At 40.5% G+C, this 22,793-nt stretch overlaps 1 protein-coding gene across 1 annotated transcript in view; it reads left to right on the top strand.

The window, feature by feature from the left end:
- LOC122562176 (cAMP-dependent protein kinase type I-alpha regulatory subunit) overlaps nt 1-14,594 on the top strand; it is a 48,551-nt gene extending 33,957 nt beyond the window's left edge. Inside the window, exons 7-10 of the mRNA XM_043714796.2 lie at nt 1,029-1,089; nt 2,955-3,076; nt 9,975-10,056; nt 10,420-14,594. Coding sequence (XP_043570731.1) covers nt 1,029-1,089; nt 2,955-3,076; nt 9,975-10,056; nt 10,420-10,592 — 438 coding nt within the window. The 3' untranslated portion in view covers nt 10,593-14,594. The remainder of the gene's footprint in view (nt 1-1,028; nt 1,090-2,954; nt 3,077-9,974; nt 10,057-10,419) is intronic.
- Nucleotides 14,595-22,793: the final 8,199 nt, after the last annotated feature.

Below are 22,793 nucleotides of genomic sequence, written 5' to 3'. Positions count from 1 at the left end.
CTTAAGCTGTACTGAATCTTAAACTTCTTTCCAACCCTCAACTTCTAGACTAGCTAGACTACAGTAGCTGCACACTTTGCAACAGCCTGCTACTGAGTGTCAAGCAAAGACTGTTTACTCTTATTACTTTTTAGTCCTAATATTGGATTCTAATACTCATCTCTATTTTTGAACTTTATCTTAATTGTCAATCTGTGACATTTAATTTAGTCACTATTGAATTTTTATGGCAACCCCTCAGACAGGGAGAAATCCCCATCAATAGGTGATGTCCAACACAAATGCTAATCTCCTGGCAAGTATTCTGCTACTTGCTCATAAACGTTTGCTGAGGCACACTTACTGATCGCTAGTGTTCTGTGACATGCTATTCCTCGGCTTGTGCATAGTCCTCAGTGATGAACCACTATTTTTATATTTCCTTTGCAGGTAATCTCTGCAACACTTAACCAATGTGTGCACTTGTGTTACCACAACTAAAACTTGTAGCCAAATATTTGCAACTTTCGATCAGTGGGAAAAGTGTTAATAGCTTTTCCCACAGTCTAACCTTTAATTTGCATGCTTAATCATAAATCCTGTGCTGAGATCATTTTGCTAGCCAACCAGCATTGAAGCCTCAACTTTTGCTTACCCTTAACATTAGAGTCAAGACCATGTGTGCCCTTTCTATAACTCCACTTGCTGTTTCTTCAAGCTACGTGACAATATTTGGCACTTAAATACCAGTGTTAAGAGTCTTTAGCAACATGTCACAAAATTGTCCCAACAATATGTACAAATTAAGAATATTCAGCACTAAGCTTTTATAGTGTTATTGATAACTGAGCATTATTTATGCATGTGTCAGAGGTGAAATGCAATATATAGTGTTCATGTTTACCTCTTAAAATGAAAATAGTCTTTAAGAATATTTTTCGTATATCAACTTGTTGAAAAATTTTAATTTAAAATATTTAACTGAGTAAAATTGCTGGAAAGTTGAGTTTTGTTAACATGCCAGATTACTGAAATGTTTCCTTTTATAGGGAAGTACCTTGAGAAAGAGAAAGATGTATGAGGAGTTCCTTAGTAAGGTCTCCATTTTAGGTAAGTATGTTCTTTTTCCCTCTGCAAAAATCTTGACCAACACGCAATTTTAAAGCAGTTTGAAGAAATAAATTGTTTACACAATCCCTTTGTAATATTCAAGTCCCAAAGTACTTCACAACCAATAAATAACATTTTAGCGTAGCCATGTATGTTCTGGATAAATGTGGCAAACAATGTGTATATGTTGTATGCTTACACAACGCATAATTAGAACAGACATACAATTTATAGACTTGATTAAATTCTTCGCTTCCACGCTGAAAATATTTCTGTTCAAAAAGGTGCCATAAACTATTTTTCAACCACTTTTAAGACAAACTCTCTTCTAACTGGATTACTTATCCTGCTACTTATATTGTGCAATTTAAGACTTCTGTTTTATGCCCACTTTGATCAATTCAGACTCTAAAATGAAGCATACTGCATTAGTAACTGTTTGACAGAAAATTAGCAAAATGTGCCAGGGCATATAATATATTCTAATATTAGGCAAGGCAATAATTCCATAAATACTTTTAAATATTCTGTGGAGGACATTATAATATCACAAATTTGTCAGTTTTTAATGCAAAATGTATTCATAGTCCTAGAGATGTACAGCATGGAAACAGACCCTTCGGTCCAACCCGTCCATGTCGACCAGATATCCCAACCCAATCTAGTCCCACCTGCCAGCACCCAGCCCATATCCCTCCAAATCCTTCCTTCCTATTGATATACTCATCCAAATGCCTCTTAAATGTTGCAATTATACCAGCCTCCACCACATCCTCTGGCAGCTCATTCCATACACGTACCACCCTCTGCGTGAAAAAGTTGCCCCTTAGGTCGTCTTTATATCTTTCCCCTCTCTCACCCTAAACCTATGCCCTCTAGTTCTGGACTCCCTGACCCCAGGGAAAAGATTGTCTATTTATCCCATCCATGCCCTTCATAATTTTGTAAACCTCTATAAGGTCACCCCTCAGCCTCCGACACTCCAGGGAAAACAGCCTCAGCTTGTTCAGCCTCTCCCTGTAGCTCAGATCCTCCAACCCTGGCAACATCCTTTTAAGTCTTTTCTGAACCCTTTCAAGTTTCACAATATGTTTCCGATAGGAAGGAGACCAGAACTGCACGCAGTATTCCAACAGTGGTCTAACCAATGTCCTGTATAGCTGCAACATGACCTCCCAACTCCTGTACTCAATGCTCTGACCAATAATGGAAAGCATACCAAATGCCGCCTTCACTACCCTATCTACCTGTGACTCCACTTTCAAGGAGCTATGAACCTGCACTCCAAGGTCTCTTTGTTCAGCAACGCTCCCTAGGACCTAACCATTAAGTGTATAAGTTCTGCTAAGATTTGCTTTCCCAAAATGCAGCACCTCACATTTATCTGAATTAAACTCCATCTGCCACTTCTCAGCCCATTGGCCCATGTGGTCCAGATCCTGTTGTAATCTGAGGTAACCCTCTTCGCTGTCCACTACACCTCCAATTTTGGTGTCATCTGCAAACTTACTAACTGTACCTCTTATGCTCGCATCCAAATCATTTATGTAAATTACAAAAAGTAGAGGGCCCAGCACCAATCCTTGGGGCACTCCACTGGTCACAGGCCTCCAGTCTGAAAAACAACCCTCCACCACCACCCTCTGTCTTCTAGCTTCGAACCAGTTCTGTATCCAAATGGCTAGTTCTCCCTGTATTCCATGAGATCTAACGTTGCTAATCAGTCTCCCATGGGGAACCCTGTCGAACGCCTTACTGAAGTCCATAAAGATCATTTTGTTGAAAAATTGTGTGCTTGTTGAGGGGGGGAAAAAGGCTATTAAATTAATGCTGTTCAGAATATAAAGGGAAATTTTCCCTTTTAGAATCTCTGGATAAATGGGAGCGTTTGACTGTGGCTGATGCATTGGAACCAGTACAGTTTGAAGATGGACAGAAGATTGTTGTGCAAGGAGAACCAGGCGATGAATTTTTCATTATTTTGGAGGTAGGGATAATTAAAATTTTAGAAAATAACTAATTTGAGCATGAACTATTGAATGACTGGTTGTTTAATGTGCTTCTTGTATTTAACCCTTCAACTAAGGTGAACAGCTGCTTTCTGTCAATGCCCCTCATAATTTTGTGCACCTCTGTCAGGTTCCCCTCAACCTTCTCTGCTCCAAAAGAAAGAACCCAAGTTTATCCTGCCTGTCTTCATTGAATCCTGTTGAATTTCCTTTGTACCCCTTCCAATGCATTTACATCCTGCCTTCATATAGTATGGTGACTGGAATTGCAAGTTCTGCAAGATGGTTTCAGGTAATATTACCAGAAGAAAAGTAGTTTGTTCAGCATTCATTGAGATCACGGCTGTTTTGATAATCCTCAACTCCCTTTTCTGTCCTTTCCTCATAACACTTGATTCCCTTGATGAAAAATCTGTTTGTCTCAGCCTTGAATATACTTAATGACCCAGCCTCAATGGCCCTCTGCTGTAAAGAATTCAATAGATTAATTGGAATGGGACTTGAACCCAGGATCTTGAGAATAAAAGGTAAACGTGACCAACTGAGCCACTGAGTATGATTATTGTCACTTGTTAGTAACACACATTACAATGAGAATACAGTGCACTATTGTTAGACTTTTTGAGCAATAATTTTAGGAGTTGTTCTAATTCCCAAAGTCAAAGCTGAGTGGTAGAGATTTGGAATATTCAGAACCTTGAGTGATAGAGACATAGAGCTGTACTGCATGGCAACAGACCTTTTGGTCCAACTTGTCCATACCAATCAGATGTCATAAGACAGAAGAGCAGAAATTATGCCATTCAGCCCAGAGTCTGCTCCGCTATTCAGTTATGGCTGATAAGTTTCTCAACCCCATTCTCCCATTTTCTCCCTGTAACCTTTGATTTTCTTTACAATCAAGAACCTATGTATCTCTGTCTTATATATACTCAATGACTTGGCCTTCACAGCCTTCTGTGGCAGTGAATTCCATAGATTAGCCACCCTCTGGATGAAGTTTCTCCTTATCTCCATTCTAAAAGGTCTTCCCATTACTCTGAAGCTGTGCCTTTGTCTGTCCTACCAATAGAAACATCTTCCCAACATGTACTCCGTCCAGCCTATTCAGTATTCTGTATGCTTCAGTTAGATCACCCCTCATCCTTCTAACCTCCATAGAGTATAGACCCAGAGTCCTCAAACATTCCTCATATGTTAATCTTTTCATTTCTGGGACCATTCTAGTGAACCTCCTTTGTACCTGCTCCAGGGGCAGTACATCCTTCCTGTGACATGTGGCCCAAAACTGATCAGATGTGGTCCAATCAGAGTCTTATGGAGTCTCAGAAATACATCCCTGCTTTTATATTCCAGTCCCCTCAAAATAAATGCCCACTTTGCATTTGCCTTCCTAACTACTTTCTGCCAGACAGCCAAGCTTTTATCCATGCTAACACCTTGTCTCTAACACCATGGGCCCTTATCTTAGTAAGCAGCCTCCTGTGCAGCATTTTGTCAAAGGCCTTCTTGAAGTCAGTGTAGACAGCATCCATTGGCTCTTGGTCAAACCTGCTCATTACCTCAAAGAATTCTAGCAGATTTCAGGCATGGCCTCCTTGATGAAACCATGCAGACTTTACCCTATTTTACTAGACACTTCCAAGTATATAAAAATCTCATCTTTCACAATGGACTCCAAAATCTAACCCATGAATGAGGTTAGGCGAATTGGCCTGTAATTTTCCATCTTTTGTCTTACTCCCTTTTTAAACAGGGATGCCACGTTAGCAATTTTCCAGTCCTCTGGGACCCTCCCTGACTCCAGTGATTCCTGAAAGATCACTTCTAATGCCTCCCCAGTCTCTTTAGCTATCTCCTTTAGGACTCTGAGGTGTAGTCCATCTGGTCCAGGTGATTTATCTACTTTCAGACCTTTCAGTTTTTCTAGCACCTTCTCGTTGGTGATGGCCACCATACTCTGTTCTTCCCCCCCTACTGTCTTGAATTTTGGGATATTACCATCTTCCTGATGCAAAGTAATTATTCAGTTCCTAAGCCATTTTCTTCTTCTTTCATTACTATCTCTCCTTCGTCACTTTCCAGTGGCCCAATGTCCACTTTTGGCTCTCTTGTCTTTTATATATTGAACAAAACTGGCTAGCTTACCCTCATTTAGTCTTCTCCCTCCTTCTTTCTCTTTCTATTGCCCACTGGTCTTTGTAAGCTTCTGAATCCTCTGGTTTCTCACTGCCCTTCATCACATTATATGCTTTCTTTTTTGCTTTTATGCTATCCCTGACTTCCCGAGTCAGCCATGGTTGCCTCGTCCTCCCTGTATCATGCTGCTTTTTCCTGGGTATGAATTTTTGCTGTGTCTCCTGAATTCCTCCCAGAAACACCTGCCATTGCTGTTCCACAGTCTTTTCTGCGAGGCTCCTCTCCCAGTCAATTCTGCCTGGCTCCTCCCTCACGACCCTGTCGTTGCCTTTATTCAGCAGTAATGACACTACCTCTGATTCTATCTTCTCCCTCTCCAGTTGCAGAGTAAATTCAATCATGTTGTTCACTGTCTCCTAAGGATTCCTTCACCTTAAGCTCCCTTATCAAGTCTGCCTCATTGCACGACACTAAATCCAGTATTGCCAGTTCCCTAGTGGGCTCCACCACAAGCTGCTGCAAAAAGCCATCTCGTAGACATTCCACAAATTCCTTTTCTTACAATTCACTACTAACCAGTCCACCTGCATATTTAAATCTCCCATGATCACTATAACTTTGCCTGTCTTACACACCCTTTCTATCTCCTGGTGTATCTTGTACCCCAACCCCTGGCTACTGTTTGGAGGCCTTTACATAACTAGCTATGGTGTTTTTAAAACCTTTGTGGTTCCTTAATTCTGTCCACACGTTCTACGCCCATCTGATCCTACTTCCTTTCTTACTACTGATTTAATTTCATACTGGTAAGGCAACCCCACCCTGTCTGCCCACCTGCTTATCTTTTCGATAGGATGTATATAGTTGGATATTCAGCTTCCAAGCCCTTGCAGCCATGTCTCTGATGCCCACCATGTCATATCTGCCAATTTCGATCTGCACCACAAGCTCATTTACCTTCTACTGCATGTATTCAGACATAACAGCTTCTGTATTAAGTATCCCTCTTCTCATTGTCCTTCATTTGTCCAGTGTGCTTGAAGTCGATTGCTGACACTTTTCATACACTCCTGTTGTGTCTGTACTGGAGGTTTTAATAATCTTTTGAATTCTCCTTCCCTGTCCTTTCTTTCATATTTTTCCATGCAGTTGAATCCACCCCGACAGATGTTAATCTGCTGCTTTGTTTCACATTGGGGAATGTTTTACCCTTCCCTCCTTCCCCACTTTCTAGTTAAAAGTCCTGTTCACCAGCCTATTTACCCTTTTCACTGGAACGTTGGTCCCAGCTTGGTTCTGATGGAGACTGTGTCCCAGCAGTACAAATCCCTCCTGTTCCAATACTGATGCCAGTGCCCCATGAAAAGGAACCCTTCTTTCCCACAGCACTATTAGCCATGTGTTTACTTCCCTTATTTTCTTATCCCTATGCCCATTTGCATGTGGCTCGGGCAGTAATCTGGAGATTGTAACTCTTGAGGACCTTTCCTTTAATCTTATTCCTAGCTCCTGATAATCCCTAAACAGGTCCTCTTTCTTAGTCTTGCCTATGTTGTTTGTTCTGGCGTGGACCACAATAAAAACTGGATCCTCCCCCTCCCTCTTCAATATCCTTTGAAGCCAGAGATAACTCTTACCCTGGCACCAGGCAAGCAATGCACCACGAGAGACTCTTAATCCTGTTTACAAAGGATACTGTCTATTCTCCAAATATAGAATCCTTTGCAACAACCATTTGTCTTTTTGCTACCTCCTCTTGAATGGCCCCTCCTGTACCATGGTGTAGTGTTTAGTTGGCTCATCCTCCCTGCAGCCCTTTCCCTTATCCTGACTGCAGAATCCCTCTACCTGCCTTGTTTGCAGTCGCACCCTGTTGTCCCTGGCCACTGACCAAATTTCAAGTACTTAATCTACATGGTGTGACTGCCTTCTGAAACAAAGTGTCCAGGCAACTGTGCCCCTCCGGGATGTGTTGCAGTGTTTGAAGCTCATCAGTTGTGAGCCGGAGTTCTTCCAGCAAATCGACACTTACTGCAGATGTGGTCACTGCAGTTTGCAATGGGATCAGCCTGCTCCCACATCATACAGCTGCAGCATCTTACCTGTCCTGCCATTTATGCTTAATAACTTTATTAATTCAGAATTTTTGAGTTAATTAAATTTATTGGTTCTTTTTTGAATTTAGTGCAGATTTCCCACCAGCCAGTCAGGTCACTGCCTCCCTGTGATGTCACTCCAGTTTTTTTCACAGCTAGAGTACCCTCAAACTGTGGTACTCTTATACTTCTGCTCTGCCTTCCGACAGCTTCCCACTGACTAGGCTGCGATCCCCAAGCTATGGTACTCTTACGCTCACTTCTGCTCTGCCTTCTGACTGCTTCCCTTTCTTATTTCTCAGTTCCACCCAAATAACATATTCCCAGGAATATCCTTCCTAAGTACAGCTGAAATGTTATCCCTCATCAAAAACGCTGCTCCCCTTCCTGTTCTGCCCCCTCCTCCCCTTTTGTACAGCATCTGTATCCTGGAATATTAAGCTGCCAGTTCTGGTCATCCCTGAACCATGCCTCTCTAATCACTGATTTCCCAGTCCCACGTTCCCAGTCATTCCGTGAGTTGATCTGCCTTTTATGTTCAGCCTCTTGCATTGAAATAAATGCAGTTTAATTTATTAGTTCTACCCCATTCTCTGCTTTGATCCTGTCTGTGCTGACTGTTTGACTTCACTTTCCCAACTGCACCAGTCTCACCATCTTCCTCCATCTTAAATCCATCTGAGCAGCTCTAGCAAATCTCCCCACCAGTATATTAGTCCCTTCCAAATCTGGAGCAATCCGTCCTCTTAATACAGGTCACTTATACCCCAGAAGAGATTCCAGTGAATCAAAAGTGTGATTCCTTCTCCCCTCCCATGAGCTTGTCAGCCAAGCATTCATGTGCTCTATCCTCTATTCTTACCGTCACTAGCTTGTGACACTGGGAGTAATCCAAATATTACTACCCTTGAGGACCTCCTTTTTAAATTCCTGCCTAACTTTCTGTATCAGCTCGGCAGAATTTTGACCTTTTCTCTTCCTATGTTGTGAGTTCCAATGTGTGCAATGACTTCCTCGTCCCTCTCCCCTTGGAGAATATTCTGCACTCTGAGATATCCTTTGATTCTGGCACCAGCGAGGCAACACACTATTCTGATGTCTCACTTTTGATGGCAGGAATGCTTGTTTGTGCCTCTGACTAGATTGTTCCATGTCACAATTGATCACTTGGAACCCGACATCCCCCTTTTTACATTGGAAGTAGTCTCGGTACCAGAAACCTGGCTGCCAGTGCTACATTCCCCAGAGAATCCATCACCTCTATGTTTTCCCAAACAGCATACTTATTTGAGATGGGGATGGCCACAGGAAACTCCTGCACTACCTGCCTTTCTCTTCTGCCTTTACTGGAGGTAGCCTATTTACCTATCTGTGCTTTTTCTCCCTTCCTGCAACTGCCATCCATCACACCCCAGTTCCTGTAAATTGACTCCTGCTGATCCATGTGATCCAATAGGATTCTCAACCAAACACTTTCTGCAAGCATAATCAGCAACATTGAAATTATCCTTAATCTCCCGCATCTGACAGGAAGAGCACATCACTCTGTTACAGGCCATCTTTGCGTCTTAACAAGCCACAGACCCAGAAAATTGTGGCATCTTATTGCTGTCAAAACACTGCTCCAAGCTAATTTAGTGCCTATGCTTATACTTTAAAGTTCAATCAAGGGAGAGATCTCAATAAAAACATTTAATCAAACAAGAACCCACTCTACTCACTTGGAGCTTTACAAAAAAAAACCCACCAAGGTTACATTTTTGTTGTGGTTCTGTTCGCCGAGCTGGGAATTTGTGTTGCAGACGTTTTGTCCCCTGTCTAGGTGACATCCTCAGTGCTTGGGAGCTTCCTGTGAAGCGCTTCTGTGATCTTTCCTCTGGCATTTGTAGTGGTTTGAATCTGCCGCTTCCGGTTGTCAGTTCCAGCTGTCCGTTGCAGTGGCTGTTATATTGGGTCCAGGTCGATGTGCTTATTGATTGGCACTCATCCACAGATTCGATTCAATAAGCACATCGACCTGGACCCAATATACTGGCCACTGCAACGGACAGCTGGAACTGACAACCGGAAGCGGCAGATTCAAACCACTACAAATGCCGGAGGAAAGATCACAGAAGCGAACAGAGCCACAAGAACGAGCACCAGAGCTACAAATCTTTTCACAAACTTTGAAGGTTACATTTTTAAAAGCTGGGCAGGTAGCTGCTCCCCTGCTGTGAGTTTCTCCACACAAGTTTCTCCAAGGTCAACTGTGAATTTTGTTGCTTGTTTATTTTCTTAGACCAACTGTCATGTTCAGAAACCAAACAGCAGAGGCAGTCAGCTGTATAGGTTCACTGCTGGGTCAGACTGCTCTCCAAGTTTATTTCTCCATTTGATTCACTTCCCATGTGGTTACTGTCTTTGTCTCTTTTTCCTCCTTTTAAAGTGCTGATGTTTTTGATTTTTTTTACCCAAAGTTTTGCAACAGCTTATAAAACAATAATTACTGCTTCTAGAATTTGAGGAAATTAGCTCCAACATTGAAGATACCTCAAAAAAAGATAGAATTCAAAAATAAAAGCAGCTCCTACAGCCACAGATTTTTTTCCCTGTCCTCCAATATTAATGCTTCAAATATACTTTGAAATTTGTGTTTTAGGGTACTGCAGCTGTTTTACAGCGCAGGTCAGAAAATGAAGAGTTTGTTGAAGTTGGAAGATTGGGGCCATCAGACTATTTTGGTGAGTTTGTCAAAGCTTAAATTTTAAAGTTTAATACTGTAAGCGTTTCTAATATTTGAAGTTTTTAAAAAATGCAAGTTTTAGATGGATTTTTGTCTACCATAGAGCTGCTGAGCTACATAGAACATGAGAGTATTGCTATTAGATAGGATTGAATAATAGGATACTGAGTAATTGTAGTTAGACATCAGCTTAGATTGTCTAATGACTAACAATTCAAATCAAATTTGGCCTAAAAAGCTCAGATATCATAAAGCATGGTAAATTCACCTAGGTCAACAAGAGCATGGGCTTCATTTTGTTTCATGGTATCAGTTTCTCAAGACTACAGATGGATTTGAAATCTTTTTCTTTATCTCTTAGGTGAGATTGCTCTTCTGATGAATCGTCCTCGTGCTGCCACTGTGGTAGCGCGTGGTCCGTTGAAGTGCGTGAAACTGGACAGACCTCGATTTGAACGTGTCCTGGGTCCCTGCTCTGACATACTCAAACGAAACATCCAGCAGTACAACAGCTTTGTATCGCTGTCTGTCTGAAATCTTCTCTGCTGCTGCAGCATCTGCCAGAGCGAACTGCCTCATTTGTCTAAAATGCCGTTTCCTGTGGCAAGACCACCACCAGTCCCACAGCTTCCTAATTGTCAGAGAAGGCATTCCCTTTGTAGCATTCAATGTCACATTTGCTTTGCGTCTTTCTCACACTGCATCAGCTTTCTTCAGTCAATATAGCTTCATTTAAGATTTTTTTTGTTTGATGCTTGTGTGGAACTCTTCCCATTGATTTTTATTTATGAAGATTAAAACTTTGCTGTTTTAACTGAACAGTGTGATTGATACCCAGATAATTAAGCTTCTGTTTGGTAGTATGAGCAGAGGATTTTGAGCCCTTTAACTTGCTCTGTTTCAAGGTACGTTATAGTGTGTTCATGAGCCTTGAATCTCAAAATTGTACTCCTGGAAAATCTTGGATTTTAGGCTGGAGAGTTTCAATTATTTTTGGGACTTCTTGAGATAACATGTTTGTTTTTTAGTGTGGTCAAGGCAGAAAACGCTTAAATAAAAACATGCTCAAAATATATTTCTATGTAGCATTTGCACTTGGCAAAACAATGCGTGAGGAAAAGCATCTAAATTGAGATTAGATTTTTTTCTTCATCTTACTTTTTAAAAACAAATACATTTTAACTTTTTTGCTATGAAGCAAATTAAAAACATTGTTTTCTTTTGTGTAGCTTTAGGTCTTGCATTATGAGGATCTTATAGGCCTGTGTGATTTTTGCCAAGTCTATTTACATCACTCCCAGTTGCACATTAAGTTTCATTCAGACGTTTTTACAAAAAAAGCTTGATTTTTTCCCAGTAATCTCCCAAATATTTAATGGTGCCTGCCTATCTTTGTGCAGCAGTTGTAGCAAAATCTTTGCTTGCAAAAAAAATTAATGTACATTTATAATCACTTTATATACAATACAATTTTTCTTTAAAAACGCAACATCATTATAACTCAGTCACTGTTGGTTTGGTTAATCGGATCACCTTTTTGTTTTGGCGATCAAATGCTTTTGACATCTTATTCTTATGGATGCAGGCCGTGGTAATGGTCGAGATTTATACATATTGCAGAAATCTTGCAATAATAGGCATATCAGGTTCTCAGCCCATATCATTGTGCACTTTCAACAGCTAAGAACTACCACAGTCTTTTCTTTTTAGCCTCTCTTCCTGACAACAGAAGCTAAATTCTATTAGTCTTGGGTGTATTTGATATGCAGCCAGAAAGTCACCAATTCTGTTTGACTTGTTTGCTTTTCTAGTGTATGAGCTTTGCCAATAGTGCTGGAACACTGCACAGAAGCGTACTGTGCCATTCCATCTCCAATAGGGAAATTAAACCAGTTGTGCTACACTTGAAACATGCTTCTTGCTGGACAGTGATGGAGTTTTATTGGCATAAACTGTAGAAACGTCTGCAGCCTAAATTGAGATTGATACAGCATTGAATTCTGTAGGGATGGATTAACAAAGCTAGATGTATTGGTCTGCTCTGTACCAGGTAAAAAATTGAATTGAAAGGCTTTGTTTGCTTCTGGTGATTTTACACATACTGGCAACTAAGTGGTACAGATTTTACTGATCTGTTGTTTTTGAAATTACTAAATGTATTGCTTTTCCTTAAGTAGGGCAGCAAGCACTCAATTGTTGCTATTGCCAGAGCAATAATTCAAAACATCAACTGCAAGCAATCTCAATCATACAATGATAAAGTTAGAAATCTTGTTTTTGGAAATGTATGTAATATATTGATACCCCATCAAATTTTAACAAGTAACTTTTTAATCTGTAATTTTGTTAGTGATCCTGCTAGTGACCATGATAGCTAGTTAGTTTGGACTACAATATTTGCAGATTGATTTACACTCTAATTTTATATACAATTGGCTTTCAATTTCTTGTTGAGACAGAGCTAGTGAAAGGGTTACAAAATTAAACTTTTATGTATTAAGCAAATGTAATTTCATTCCAAGAACAAAAGAGTAAACATTCCTTTTTAGTAACAAACCAGTACTGTCTTCACAGGTACTGGTGCAGGTACTGTGTGCATTTGTACTTGACCAGCACTGGCAGCGCAATGTTGGGCGATGGTATCCCTAACTCTTCTGCAGTCCTGACCCAGTCTATAAACTATCCACTGCTATTTGGAGCTTATTAATAGCTCTGGACATGTTTGGGTATTAAGTAGCTGTCTTGTGCTAGACTGGGATGGTGCAATGTGGTTTCTATTTAAATGAAGATTAATGGCTGACATTTAAGTTGGTGCAGTGCTTTAGTACCCATGTTATTTTGTGTTTAATTATAGTTGCACTTCTTTGCTATTCACAGTAGCTGGCACTGTTGTTCCATTATTGGCATACACCAGAGCTCAGCCGAAATTATACAAGTGTACACCCAGACACACTAGTAAAATGCAGAAACCAAAAACTGGATGTGTTATCCCTAACTAGCTGACACACTGGCATTCTGAAATGTGCTACAACAGCTTTTCAGTATGGCATGACATGCAATTTTACTTTGAGACTTTGAACATTGCTGAGTCTTAATGACATTTCAGTATTTCACAGCTTTGTATTACGTGTGCTCATTTCGCACATTTTACAAATTCCACACAGCTGTAATTAGATGAAATTATATCCATTATTCTATATACAATGATTTTAGATTAGAATAAGTGTTTGAATTGTACAGCAAGCTAAAACTAAATTGCTTGGAGAGTTGGGTTGGGCATAGGCTATTTGTAGGTTTTCCTTTGTTATTGAGTTTTCTTATTAAACCAAGTTTTTATTAGGCACAAATATTGCTATAAGTGAGATAACCTGATGCAAAATTGCAAAGTCATTTCAGCTATCTGTGCAGTGTGCACAGTAGAAATGATTAGATGTAACTTGCATGTTTTTCAGTTTATCCATGCAGTTACCTTTACGACGCTGTGTAGTGTGAAGATGTAGCGTAAAAATCTATGAATAAAGAAAGACTAGTGTGTTGAGGGCATGATAACTTTCACTTGAGTAGAAGTTTGCATGGGCCAGTTCCATTCTGTTGTAGGGGGGAAGGAGGTGGATTTTCCTTTGGGATCTAAGTAATGTCTCTTGAGTAATCATAGTATGGCAGTCATGAATGTCATGCCCAATTCTTGTTGTGACAGTGAGTTACATCTATTGACCTTTTTGTTTAATAGAAAACTATAAATTGAACTTATATGAGTAACCTTTAATGTTTGATTATTGATTGGAATTCCTTTTCTAATGAGTTAATTCCTGTTTCATCAATTTCAACTTGCTTGGAAGTTGAGTTGAGAGTAAGGCTGAAATTTATTAGCCTAATTTGGTTTGATATTCCTAGCATAGGCAAAATTTAAATCAGCTGCTTATGGGAGGTATCCTTCCAAATATATTGGTATGTTGCGTAGTTGAAACCTGTTGCTTTATATTTAATTTTTTTATCTTGATTAATTGGGAAAATTTAACAAAGCAGATGAATGTCATTCCAGGATTGAGCTTACCAATACTGTTGATTACCAGTATGAGTGACATTGACACCATATTCCAGCAATTTTGAAACTCTTCGCAGAGTCCAACTGCAACAACCCTAGCATCTAGCAGATTGTCTTTGGCTTGCTGCACATTCTTAAGGTTTTTATTTACCTAACTTTTATTATAAAGCAGCTGATGAGTTTGAATAATCTGATGCAGTTGAAGCTTTAACTATTGTGTGCAATCAGAACTGTATGTACAAACGACCACGGTTTGATGTAGTTTGCCTTAGCTATCTTATGTGGGGATCAGAGTGATCCTCACTAGCTTACCTACAAAAGTTGCAAAGTGAGAATACAGCGTGATAATATGTAGATTATCCAAGGACCATTTTTTGTATTGTTCCCAATGACTGTATAAGATCAGATGTATGTGCTAAAATAATCCTTTTGTTATAGAGTGTCCTAATGACGACAGGTCAAGCAATAAAAGTTAATTATTAAAAAGAAAACTCTTCTCTTATTTATTGATTTTTGAACCGAAGCAGATACACAAATCATTGACCCTGTAACAGGAATGTTAAGATTTATTTTACCATTAGCTGATTCAAAGTAAAATGTAAATGGTTGTCTTTCATAATAGCATGTCATTCCTAAGGTCTCGACTTTGAACTTTGCATGAACTTTATATATTTGATCAGGACGTGGTGGGGCGGGGAGACATTCTACCGATTTAAACTTTGCCAGATATAATGTTCCTCTTCTCAACAAGCTTGCTGCTTCCTGTTGACCAATTCAGCTTTGAGCTTGAGCTTTTTTAATTGTCTGTAATCACACTTAATTTCAAGAGTGTGCATTAACAGCCAGGCTAAAACATTCCTACTATATGAAACCATGCCCCATTGTGATCTTTTCCTCCTGGCTACTGCATATGCAGAGTTGATCCTTTATGGCCACAATATAGATCAGTTAATGCCAGAAAAGTTAGGAAACCTACAGTGATGCTTGGTTCTACTTCAGCGCACATCAGGATTTCTTTGGATGTGATGAAGGTTGAAATTAATGGAAGGAGTTAATTGAGTTTTTTGGGGAGGTGGTGATTCAGTGGTCACCCACGTTTCCAACTTTGATACCTTATTTTTCTTCCAGGTTAGCTAGATTGTATGCATTCTAACTCGTCAGTTTTCTTCAATGTATTTCAAAAGATCTGTCTACATCCACAAATTTTTTTTAAAATTGTTCCTATTTTATCTACATTTTCCATTTAAATTTTCCTTTGTGCATATCTATAATGAAAATTTACAAAATACTTGCACTATAATTTAAACCAATTCTTTCACCAATACTGGGCACCATATCTCCCAATTTCTTATTTGGTACTGCAAAGCTTTTTTTTTTTTTGCAGCAACCAAATCAGTTCATCCTTTTTTCTATTTACTGCAATTTTAATTCAAAGGATTTCATAAAAATTGTCTAGTTTTAGACCAGGTCATGACAAAATAATTTGTTAACATATTTGAAATTTATTTTCAGTCATATCCCCACTTTATTTGAGACCTTAAGGTGACTTTGACTTTCCAGGGCATGATACCATTAGAACATTGATTGTATTTTGAGATATTGATGAGATGTATGTCAGAGCCACTAATGGTAATTTTTAAAACCTTGTGTGCAGTATAGGTAACAATTATACACTTTATTTTACATCTGTTTACTGCCTGGCTACATGAGCTGAATTTCTAATATTTTTCTGGAAATCTGAAATAAAAACATTTTTACAGGTTTACCATAATGTTCATATTTTTGTTGTATGCATCTATTTATAAAACTAAGTTTTCCATTTACAAAACCTTCTCAATTTGTCCTCTAACTCCTATAAAAAGTTGTATTCATAAACCATCTTTCCTGCAGCCCATTTAAATATATACTATAATCATATGCTACTTTATTGAAAAATATGTAAAATATCAAGATTTCTTTCTAATCTTTAATGGGATGAGAGCAGTGGTGTCATGGTTAACATTTATTGTTCATCTGGTCTTTGCCTTGAAGGTGACTGTGAGCCATTGCCTTGAACTGTTGAAGCATTTGGTGTAGGTGTATTTATACTTTTGCTAGAAAATTTCCAGATTTTGCTCCAAAATCGCACAAATGGCGATTTAATGTTCAGAGTCTTTCATGTGGGATTAGTTGGGGAGAAATGTACAAATTGAGGGTTGTTCTGCTTTTGCCCTGGTGGTAGAAGGCATTGGTTTAGGAGGGGGTGTGTATTGCTGCAATGCATCTTGTATATAGTACGTGTTGATGTGGAGGGAATGAGTGCGTAATGGGGTGTCAGTCAAGTGAATTCTTTGATCTGGCATGCTGCTGGAGCTGCACTCATTCAGGCAAATGGAACATATTTTCTCAATTCACTCATGGGATATAAGCGTTGCTGGCTGGCCTACATTTATTGCTTGTGTCTAGCTGCCTTTGAGAAGGTGAAAGTGAACTGTTGCCTTGAACTGCTGTCGTCCCTGTGCTGTAGGGACCAATAATGAATGCCCTAGAGGAGTGAATTTCAGCATTTTGATCTAGCAGCAGTGAAGGAATGGTGATATGTTTCTAGAACAGGATGGCAAGCCTTTTGAAGGGGAACTTGTAGGAGATGGTGTACCTGTTGCCCTTGTCCTTCCAGCTGTTTAAGGATCTTCGGTGAATTTCTGCAGTGCATCGTGTAGATAGTACACACTACTGCAATTAAGCATTGATGGTAGAGGCAATGGATGCTTGAGGAACTGGGAAGGGTCACGGAAATATTACAGATCACAATAGGTTACAGTCCAATAGGTTTATTTGGAAGTGCTAGCTTTCAGAGCGCTGTTCCTTTGGGTGATTGTGTAGTGTAAGATTGTAGGACACAATTTATAACAAAAGTTTACAATGTGATCTAACTGAAATTATATATTGAAAAAGACCTGGACTGTTTGTCTCTCATCTTTTAGAATGAACGTGTTGGTTTCTGTTTGTTCATATGTAAATTCCAGAGCTAACTTAAAGTTCACTTGAGAATGTAACTTCAGTATGTGCCATGTTGGCCCAGATAATGCATTGATAGTGTGAGTCTGTTTGTGCCCCAATGTTCAGATTCATTTTAATCTAAAAAAGATATTTAAGGAATCTTACATGGATTCATTCAGTTTTTGAGCAAAATCAAATGTAATTCTGCAAGCACAAATTCACGCCACAGACTTGTGTGTGTGTGTGTGAGAGAGTAAGAGTGTAAAGGCATACAAGTCTGAGAGGGTGTGTGTGGGAGTATGAGAGAGAGCTTGTGAATGAGGGGGTCTATAGGGGACTCCGTCTGCCGTGACAAGGTTATATGGTGTTGTCCTGAAAGTCAGGCAGTTTGCTGTGAACAATGATCTGTTTGAGGTTTGGTGATTGTTTAAAGTTGATAAATGGAGGAGTGGGGAAGGTCTAGGCAAGGTGCTCATCCTCATTGCTAATGTGTTGCAGGCTGTGAAGAAAATGGCGTTTTTTGGCTCCTGGGAAGTACTGGGCAACGAAGGGTATCCTGTTGGTTGCAGCTAGTGTCTGTCTCCTGAGAAGGTCATTACGGTTTCTCGCTGTGGCATGTCTGAACTGGCGGACGATGAGTTAAGCATTGTACCTTGTTCTTACGAAGGCATTCTTGAGTACTTCTGAGTGCCTGTCACGTTCCTCATCTGAAGAGATCCTGTATATGTCAATATATCCGGTGTATAGTGTTGATTAGAGGTCCTGTGTAGAGAAGTCTTGTTGCATGTGCATGACGATGTTGGCATACTGGGGTGCAAATTTGGTCCCCATGGCTGTTCCGTGTGTCTGAATGAAGAACTGGTTGTCAAAGGTGAAAATGTGGCCGAGGATAAAGCAGATGAGTTGTAGGACGGTGCTCTGAGATTGGCAGTTGTTGGTATTGAGTAGTGGCTGTCATTGTGAGGGATGCTGGTGTAAGGTGCTGAAACGTCCATTATGACAAGGAATGTTCCCGGTTCGACTGGTCCATGGGTGCTGAGTTTCTGTAAGAAATCTTAGTGTCGTGACAAGCTGGGAGTCCCCCATACAATGGGTTTCAAGATGCCTTCGACATAGCCAGAGAGGTTCTCACACAGGGTCCCAATACATGAATGATGGAATGTCCTTTTGTGTTGGCTTTGTGCATCTTCGGAAGGCAGTATAAGTTGCCTAATGCGAGAGGTATGTGGGATGAGGGCGCATAGGGAACTCTGAAGAACTGGATCCAAAGTCCTGATCAACGTGTTTATGGGTGTGCTTTTTGGTCAGATTGGCCGGTAGTTGCCTGTAGTGTTCCTGGTTGTTCAGTTGTCGGTACACTTCTTTGCGGTAACCTTTTTTCTATTCTGAATGACCTATGGCTCCTCCTTTATCTGCTGGTTTGATGACAACATTATGATTGGTTTTGAGAGCATGGATGGCATTGCGTTGTGATCGGATGATCTGCTCTACCTTGTGGGTGCAGCTGATGAATCTGGCATTTATATATTTCCTGATGGTTTGAGCATACATGTCAAGTCCTGGGCAGCGGCCCTCCAGTGGGGTCCACGTTGACTCTTTTTGTTGCCTCTTTATGGATCCCTATGCTGACTGGCAGACTTTGGGACAGGCAACAACGCCAAGTGGCCGAGCAGAGGCTGACAGCCAAGTTCGATACCCATCGGGATGGCCTCAGCTGGCACCTTTGGTTCATGTCACACTACAGGTGACCCTACTGCACCACACAGATGCAGACTGTCTCTCATATGCTCACACATACGCACCCACTCTGACACGCACCTTCTCATACTTAAACCCCTTTACACTCTCGCTCACAAGCAAGCATACACACACTCACAGAAACTCATATCTCCCTGCCCGCGCACACTCACGTGCACATGCACGCAAGTTTATGGGGTGAATTTGTACTTGCAGAATTACATTTTATTTTGCTCAAAAACTGAATGAATCCACGTAAGAATCTGTAAATCCCTTTTTTAAGGTTAGAATCAGTCTGAACATTGGGGCACAGACAGCCTCATCCAGGGCACCTCAACCTTCAATGCATAATCTAGGTCAACATGGCACCTATTGTTAAAGTTCACTTGAGAATGTAACTTTGTTAGTTCTGGAATTTACATATGTAAAAACTGAAACCAACATGCCCATTCTAAAAAATAAAAGACTAAAACAACCCAAGTCTTTTTCAATATCTAATTTGTTACATCACACTGTAAACTTCTGCTATAAATTGTTTCCTGCGATCTTATACTTCACAACCACCTGATGAAGGAGCAGCGCTCCGAATGTTGGTGCTTCCAAATAAACCTGTTGGACTATCACCTAGTGTTGTGATTTTTTACTCTATACACCCCAGTCCAACACTGCCACTTCCAAATCACTGAAATGTTAACTTTGATTTTTCACAGGTGCTACCAGAACTGCTGAGCTTTTCTAGCAACTTCTGTTTTTGTTTCTGATTTATAGCATCTGCAATTCTGTTTTTATACAGTTCCTCATGTCTGACCTCTCATCACCATTATGTTCATATGGTGAGTCCAGTTTCTGGTCAGTGGTAGCCCCCAAGATGATGGGGGATTCAGTAGTGGTTAACACCATTGAATGTCAAAGGCCAGTGGTTAGGCTATCTCTTATGGTGATGGTCATTGCCTGCCACTTGTATAGTGCAAATGTTACATGTTACTAATCAGCCCAAGACTGGCTGTTGTCCAGATCATGTATTTGAACAAGGACGGTTTGAGTATCTTTTGAGTCCTTGTGAATGGTGCTGAATCAATGTGCAGTCATTGGCAAATATCCCTGCTGCTGACTTTCTGAAGGAGGGAAGGTCATTGATGAAGCAGCTGAAGCTGGTTTGGCTTGAGGAACCCCTGCATGATGTCCTGGAGCTGAGATGACTGACCAACAGCCACAACCGTCTTTCTATGTGCCAGGTATGACTCCAACCAGAGGAGTGTTTGCCTACAATTCCTATTGATTTTAGTCTTGTTATGGTTCCTTGATGTCAAGGGCTGTCACTTTCACGTCCCCTCGAATTCCGCTCTTTTGTCTGTTTGAACCAAGGCTGTAATGAGGTCAAGAGCTGAGTGCCTTGGCAGAACCCTAATTAGACATCAGAGGATTATTGCTGAGCAGGTACTGCTTTATAGCACTGTTGATATCTTTTGTATTGATAATCAAGATTAGACTGATGGGATAGTAATTGGCCACATTGGATTAGTCATGCTTTTTTGTGTACAGGACATACTAGGATAACTTTCCACACCTGCACATGCTATAATTGTACTGAAAGAGCTTGGTTAGGTGCGTGGCAAGTTCCGGAGCACAAATCTTCAGTACTATTAGCCAATACTGTCAAGGCCCATAGACTTTGCAGTATCCAGTGCTTCCAACCATTTCTTGATATCATGTGAAGTGAATCAAATTACCTGAATAATGGTATCTGAGATGTTGGGGACCACGGATGGGGGTTGAGATGGATCATTCACTTGGTTTGGTGGCTTCACCAGGATGACACCACCTATTGTATTACATTCCTGGCTTGTAGATGATAGACAGGTTGGTAAGGAGGTGAGTTGCTGCAGAACCCTCAACCTTTGTTGTCCTATTGTAACCACATTATTTATATGGCTGGTTCAGTTTCATTTCTAGTCCATGGTCCCCCCAGTATGTTGATGATGAATTTGGTGATAGAACCATTGAAAGTTCAGCAGGGCCAGAATGGTAATTGCCTGGCACCTATTGCACAAATGTCCAGGGGTTTCTCCTATTCAAATGAAGTATTTCAGTATTGGAGAAATCGTGAATGTTACTAAACCACTTTCAATCACTAGTTAACATCCCACTTCTAACTGTTTTATGATAAAGCAGCTGAAGATGGTTGAACGTGTGACACTTCCTGAGAAATTTGTGTAGCAGTGTGCTGATACTGATATGATTGACTCCGACAACTACAAATATTGATTGATATGATTCCAGTGAAGAGATTTCAATTGACCTTATGCTGAGCTCCTTGAAACCGCATTCTGACAAGTGCTGCCTTGACGTCAAAGGCAGACTCGCTTCATATCTAGAATTGAGCACTCTTATGCCAGGGGCTGTGTGTCGCTCAAATCAGCCTTTATCAGTAAAGGCAGTCACTTAGAGTCAGAGCACAGAAACAGACCTTCAGTCCAACTCATCCATGATGACCAGATATCCTAAACTGACCGAGTTGCATTTACCAACATTTGGCCCAAATCTTCTCAATCCTTCTTATTTGTGTAGCCATCCAGATGCCTTCTAAATGTTGGAATTGTCCCAGCCTTCATCACTTCCTCTGGCAGTTCCTTCCATACCCGTGCCATCCTCTGCATGAAAGAGTGGCCCCTTGGGTCCCTATTAAATTTTCCCCCTTCACCCTAAACCACTGCGCTCTAGATCTGGACTCACCCACCCCAGAGAAAAGACCTTGTCTATTTATCTTATCCATGCCCCTCATGATTTTATAAACCTCAGCTTCCAACACTCCAGGGAAAACAACCCCAGCCTATTCATTTGTAGATTACTTAGTGTGGAAACAGGCCCTTCGACCCAACAAGTCCACACCGCCCCGCCGAAGCGCAACCCGCCCATACCCCTACATTTACCCCTTACCTAACACTACGGGCAATTTAGCATGGCCAATTCACCTGGCCTGCACATCTTTGAACTGTGGGAAGAAACCGGAGCACCCGGAGGAAACCTACGCAGACACGGGGAGAACATGCAAACTCCACACAGTCAGTCGCCTGAGGCGGGAATTGAACCCGGGTCTCTGGTGCTGTGAGGCAGCAGTGCTAACCACTGTGCCACCGTGCCGCCCATTCTTTACCTATTGCTCAAACCCTCCAACCCTGCCAACATCCTTGTAAGACTTTTCTGGGCACAGTGGGCAGAGTTCTTTTTGGAGGAAGAAAAAGTGAGTAACATCTAGTATTAGAGAATTTTTGAAGGCAGCAGGGTCAAACCAAATTTCAGGACAAGAGCTGATGTGCACTCTTAAGTTTTATTAAGAGTGTCTATTAATTGGTTGAAGCCTTTTCTATCATCAAGGTTTTGACCAACCAATAAGAAGATATGAAAAGTTTCTTCAGATATTTAAAAAATTAAAGTTAACAAAATAAATGTTTATCTTGTAGAAAATGAGTCTGCGGAATTAGTAATACGTGATAGAGATGGCAGATGAATTGAATGGATATTTTGCATTAGTCTTCATGAAAGAGAATAGAAATAGGATTCCAGATATAGCTATTAATTGGGAATTGAAAGAGAGACAGAGCAATTCAAGAAAATTACAATTACCAAGGAAGTGGTACTGAGTAACTTATTGGAACCATGAGTTGCCAAGTCTCTGGGTACTGATGGATTTCATCCCAGGGTATTAAAAGAAGTAGCCAGTGAAATAGTTCTAGTTTCCCAAAAAGATTTATGGAAGGTTTCTTTAAATTGGAAAATTGCTGATGTAACTCTTCTATTCAAAAAAGGGAGGGAGGTAAAAGCAGGAACTACAGGCTAGTTAGCTAAATATTTGTCATAAAGAAAATGTTAGAAGCTTTTATTAAGGACATTTTACAAGGCATTTGGATAAGTTCAAGGCAATCCACCAGAGCCAATGTGATCTTGTCAAAAGGAAATCATGATTAAATTAGATT

The sequence above is a fragment of the Chiloscyllium plagiosum genome, unplaced genomic scaffold, assembly GCF_037043375.1.
Source record: "Chiloscyllium plagiosum isolate Xiang-an unplaced genomic scaffold, Cpla_swu_hap1 HiC_scaffold_25, whole genome shotgun sequence".
Taxonomy (NCBI): Eukaryota; Metazoa; Chordata; class Chondrichthyes; order Orectolobiformes; family Hemiscylliidae; genus Chiloscyllium; species Chiloscyllium plagiosum.
This window is presented reverse-complemented; position numbering and strand designations above follow the sequence as displayed.